This window comes from Sinocyclocheilus rhinocerous, unplaced genomic scaffold (genome assembly GCF_001515625.1).
Source record: "Sinocyclocheilus rhinocerous isolate Xijiao unplaced genomic scaffold, SAMN03320098_v1.1 scaffold63, whole genome shotgun sequence".
Lineage (NCBI taxonomy): Eukaryota > Metazoa > Chordata > Actinopteri > Cypriniformes > Cyprinidae > Sinocyclocheilus > Sinocyclocheilus rhinocerous.
The window spans coordinates 150,903-157,027 of record NW_015659563.1 but is presented as its reverse complement, the minus strand read 5'-3'; the positions used below and the strand labels follow the sequence as shown (position 1 = coordinate 157,027).

Here is a 6,125-nt window from a genome sequence, read left to right as displayed (position 1 = left end):
AGAAGACTAATGATAAGATTCACGTTAATCAGATCTTGTTTTAAATGTGTGCTGAAATAAATCCCGGAAAAGATCGATTCGCGGCTTTTGAGAATCGATATCGAATCGACGTCATTTAAAAAAACAATTAATCGAAAAATCGATTTTTTTGCCCAGCCCTAGTCTACAGATATATACAAGTTAAATTTAAGACTTTTTAATACCACCTTATGTGAAATTTAAGAACAAACTTATGATGGAAATACACATTATATTACATATATATTATATATATATATATATTTAATATGTTTAACGTAAAAATAAAACAAAATATCACTGTCAAAAATTTTATTTATTATTACGATATATAGTGAACTTTTCATATCAGCAAATAATATCCCATTCAAAATATCCCCACAAAAGCACCGCATCAATATTTTTAATCAGTCTTCTAACAGCTTTTACATTCTTAAACCTGCATGTTTTTAATATTTACCCCAGGATGTTATTTACCTTTATAGAGGCCAATATTTTTGAACCTTATTAAATGTATGCGTCATCTTTCCTGGCAAAATTGGAACTTTGATCAAAATTTGTAATTGATCAAGAAATTCAATATACACTACAGGGCTGTTACCAATCAAATTAAATAATTTACACTGCAAAATTACAACTGCAGTAAATAATGTTATGAGATTAATGTTTTAAATAAAACTGAATATACAACTAAGAAATGTTGGGGGAAAAGGCATACTTTTAAACACGAGACTAAACCGCCAGTAGGTGGCGGTAAATCACTTATCCCTTCAACAGATTCGTTCAAAACGCTGAATCATTCAGTAACAAAACAGCGAGTGTTGATCGGAGAATGTGCAATACTTCTGTTCTGAGCTTTGGAACTATTTTTTGTTGGTGAAATAGAACAAAACACTCGATTGTGCCTAAAATGTAAGTTTAACCACTTGTTTGTTGAACTAATGTCAATTTGCAAGTGTCAAAATATTCAGCAAAACAGCCCCCTTGTCATGGTATGTTACTTAACTACATCGTGTTGTCAATAAATGAAACATTTTTGAACTTTCACCTCAGTATGTTCTGTGAGTTTCTTTATGTGTGCCGTTACGCTCACTTGATTTGATTTCTCCACGAAAGTCTGTCACAGAGAGAGGCAGCACGAGCCTCAACAGCGCCACACTGATAGAAATACACTATCCATTATAATATCAATCGCTGTTTAAGCTGAATGTAATAAAATCAGAACAATCATTCTCGCGTTTCGATGCATCACTAGTTATTTATTGTCACTAAAGTTTTAATCAGGCTATTTGTCCTGTCGGGCAAGTAAAATTCTCGAGCCATTTTTCAGTAAACTTGCATTAACCTGTTTACAGTAGCTAGGAGGCTGTTGAGCGAGCTGCTGTTCCACCTGTACTCTGCTTCCGCTGGTGACGCGGTAACTACAGCGGGGGAGAAATCTTCAGTCTGTCCAGTGATTGTAAACTGGTTACAGCAAAAAATTGTCTCTGGGTCCGTCAGACTGGAGACATTTTTGCGGTAATGTGACCAAAAATATTTAAGACTCACTGAATCTGAATTTAAGAATTTTAAGGACTTTTTTTTTTTAGGAAAAAATTATTTAAGACATTTTAAGACTTAAGGACCCACGACCACCCTGAAAAAAGAAAGAAAAAAAAAAACACTAAACAAACAAAAAACAAATAAAACTAAACAAATAACAAAAACAAAGCGAAAAAAAAAAACCCAGAAATAAAAACAAAGGAAACAACAAAAAAACGCTAAAAACAAATGACAATAAAAAAAACAAAATGATAATAAAAACAAACAAAACAACAACAAAAAAACTAATGATAATAAAAACCAAAAACTACAAAAAACACTAAAAACAAATGACAATAAAAAAAACAACAACAACAAAAACTTTAAACTAATTGGCACTATCAAATATTAGCATCATAATATTTAGCCGTGTCTCATTTCGTGTTCAATCCTGTCACCACATGATTTCTCTTTTACGAAGTAACATTCCTTTAAAGGGGTCATATGATGCGATTTAATTTTTTCCTTTCTCTTTGGAGTGTTACAAGCTCTTGGTGCATAAGGAAGATCTGTAAAATTGTAAAGACTAAAGTCTCAAATCCAAAGAGATATTCTTTATAAAAGTTAAGTTTCGTTGTGAAAGCGAAGCTACTTTGTTTGGTCTTCCAAAAGAGGACGATATCCGCTTCGTTATGCCTAGAGCTGATCTGTGCTGGTCGCTGAGGGAATACATCAACTTAGTGCTGTGGATTGCCGGCACATTTTATGGAGGACTGTTTACTGATCCTGGGAGAGTTACGTTAGACTAAAATGCCGGCAGTTCTGACTCACGTAAGTACGTTTTCATTTAAAGGATTTGCCACTGATGATTCAAACGCGAGTTTTGGGCAGTGTGGATTAACGTTAGCACTTGTTGTTTGTCATTTCTCTGATCACAAATGCAGACAGGGTTTTATGTTTACGCGACGCAATGTAACGCAACGCGTAAAACGACAGTATAAGTCATTATAATCAGTAATTATGTCCCCACTGGATGCAACGAATGCCTCATTTATTATGGGTTTTCATGTTTTTGAATCATCGCTCCGGCCGGACAGGGCATCATCACAGTATGGTGAGGGGCGTAAGATTTCCGTCTCACGCTTGAGGTATTTGGCCAATCACAACGCACTGGATAGCTGGCTAATCAGAGCACACCTCGCTTTTCAGACCGATTAGTTTTGTAAAAATCGACGCGTTTCAGAAAGGCGGGGCATAGAGGAGAAACAATAATGTACAGTATGTGGAAAAAAATGTGTTTTTTTAACTTTAAACCGCATAAACACATTTCATTACACCAAATACACAAAATAATGTTCTTTTTAGCAGCATCATATGACCCCTTTAAATAGCGACACAAGAAGTAGCTCTACTGCATTCTTTCTGAAGCACAGGGGGAAAAAAGACAAATAAGAAAGCACTTGAAGAGTATCATTCAAAAGGTATATAAATGGGATTAAAAGTGGGATTCAAATTAAAAGTGTGGAATGAAACCTAAACTCTTGAGGTTTGTGACTCACTTCCAGTCTCTGGAGATGAAGTACTGCAGCTCTAGCAATCTGTGTTCACAGTCTTCAACCATCTTATCAGTGTACAGATGCTCCATCAGACAAGACAGGATCCTACACACACACACACACAAAAAATATATTATACACTTCACCTTCAGAGCTTCTACTCAAATATGAACTCACAGAAACAAGTTCAAATGTAAAGATCGATCAGCATACTGGAAAGTTTATGGCAGAACAGGTTTGGTCAGAGCTATTATTGCAGTGTCATATGCAGTGCCTCAAGCACATGCAAAACATCTCTAATATTTGTTCAATTTCAAGGAATGAAAAAAAAAACCCCATCATGTTTGAAATGAAAAGGATGAGTAAATGATGACTTAAAGCAAACTTATTCCTGGAGCATTTCATGTTTACCAGCAGAAATGCTTTCTAGCTGGAGCTCTGGGCCTAATATTTCACACACAAGAGCACTCACATGGGGTCTCCGTTTCGGATGTGTTTGCAGGCGGTCTGGATGACGGACTCGCAGGCCTCATTCAGAGCGCGATCAATGCGATAGTCGGCCCCGGGGTCTGTTTCCTGTATCAGTGTCTGGAGCTGATGGGACACAGACAGTTATGAAAGCCATAATCAGAGTCATTCATCACAGCCGCTGCATTATTTAACATGAATGAATATCTCACAACTTTATTCACGAGTTAAATCAATTCGACCTCAGTTCATTAATCACAGGAAGTACTGGAACACAATGAATGGACACAATTATATTGATATTTTTCAGCCTCTTGCTAATATTTATTATCTTCATATTTATGCATTTCTTTTTTTATTAGAATAATCAATATTTTGACTAAACAGCCAGAGAAAAGGGTATTCAAAAAGTTAAATTCTCTCTATCTATAAACTAAAATCAAAACAAAAATAAAACAAAAAGCAAACACACAAAAAAGCAAAACAAAAATATCAAAATACTAGGGCTGTGCGATATTGAAGAAAAATGCGATACCTTGTTAAAAAATACGATATTCGATACGATATTGCTTAAAGTGTGTAAAATCAATTTAAATTATATTTTAAAATATTTAAAAATGAAAATTATATAACCAATTTGTTTCACATTCTTTCTTGGAAAATAAAGAATCACTATAACTTCTGAAAGTGACCAGCAGTGTTTTAGCATTACTTTAAAAGTAATGTCACAAATCAGAAAATGAAATTTAACATCAATGTGAACATACAAACAAAAAAATGAATGACACTAATTTGATATCATTGTGACTTTGCTTTCCATACACTTTAAGTACTTCTTCATATACCACAGCAAAAACTATAGTCTGAGAAAGTTCAAACATGATTAAAGGCAAGTGAACAGTCAGTAAAAAAAAAAAAAAAAAAAGAAATACACAATTTACAAGCATAGATAAAATAAACAGTAGTATTCAGGTACAGAAATGTAATAATTAAGTGTAAAATAACACTGCATAGTGTTCACTGTAAAAATAACACTGCATTGTGTACAGTGTATGAATTCAATTTAGATTAATCTTTGTTATAGCCGTTTTGTTAACATTAGTGACATATTCAGCAGCAGGTATTTATAGGCTGCTGTCCCTTTAAATCCGACTGCACGGATCCAGTATATTGATACACATCCGATTTCTTTCTCAGCTGTTTACATTAATTTAAAACATAACCGACTGCGTTTACGAGAATGATCGTCGAGACGGGTACTATTGACATAATTCTGTGTGTATGTGTCTGTTCAAACATAAGGAGGAGATGCGAAAGACAAATTAACTCGGTCTGAAACGCGTCTCTCTGTGTGTGCGCGCGTGCTTTGCACGTGTGCGGCAGAACTGAAGAGACGCTGCGCGAGATGCGGCTTGTGCGCGAGCTTCAGGTGTGAGAGTCAGACAGCAAGACGAGACGGCAAAGAGTTGTTTTCTGCAAATTCAACGTCAAGCAATTCTCTGTCAACGTCAAGCAATTCTCTGCTATATGCGTCGAACTAAAACTTTGACCTTTTGCAACGTTTTGATTTAAGTAGCCTATTATTAAAATGATTCAGATATCGCACGCCCTTGCGATATGCATATTGCGATATTTACATTCGCGATATTTCGATAAATCGTGCAGCCCTATTTGGCGTGCTGTCCGGGGGTTTTTGATTTAAGTAGTCTATTATTAAAATGATAATGATATCGCACGCCGTTGCGATATGCATATTGCGATATTTACATTTGCGATATTTCGATAATTTCGATATATCGTGCAGCCCTACAAAATACGAATTAAAAAAAACAAAATCACAAAAACTAAAAGCAAACACAAAAAAACAGCACAAAAACTAAAAACTAAAACTAAAATACTAAATAGATAGATAGAGCGATAGATAGATAGATGATAGAGATAGATAGACAGATAGAGAGAGAGATGATAGCGATAGATAGAGCGATAGAGAGATAGAGAGATAGATAGATAGATAGAGCGATAGATAGAGATAGAGCGATAGACAGAGATAGATAGATAGATAGATAGACAGATAGAGATAGATAGATAGATAGAGAGATAGATAGAGCGATAGAGATAGAGCGATAGACAGAGATAGATAGATAGATAGATAGATAGACAGATAGATAGAGATAGATAGATATAGATAGAGCGATAGATAGAGATAGATAGATAGATGATAGATAGATAGAGAGAGAGATGATAGCGATAGATAGATAGATAGTGATAGATAGATAGAGCGATAGATAGATAGAGCGATAGATAGATAGATGATAGAGATAGATAGATAGAGAGAAAGATGATAGCGATAGATAGAGAGATAGATAGATAGAGTAATAGATAGATAGATAGATAGAGCGTTAGATAGAGCGATAGATAGAGAGATAGATAGATAGAGATAGATAGATAGAGATAGATAGAGCGATAGAGAGATAGATAGATAGAGAGATAGATAGAGCGATAGATAGAGCGATAGGTAGAGCGATAGATAGAGAGATAGATAGATAGATAGAGCGATAGATA

At 34.8% G+C, this 6,125-nt stretch overlaps 1 protein-coding gene across 1 annotated transcript in view; it reads right to left on the bottom strand.

Moving 5' to 3' along the window:
• LOC107723942 (Golgi apparatus protein 1-like) overlaps positions 1-6,125 on the bottom strand; it is a 37,901-nt gene that overhangs the window by 15,661 nt on the left and 16,115 nt on the right. Inside the window, exons 8-9 of the mRNA XM_016532673.1 lie at positions 3,568-3,689; positions 3,099-3,200 (exon numbers count right to left, since the gene is read on the bottom strand). Coding sequence (XP_016388159.1) covers positions 3,099-3,200; positions 3,568-3,689 — 224 coding nt within the window. The remainder of the gene's footprint in view (positions 1-3,098; positions 3,201-3,567; positions 3,690-6,125) is intronic.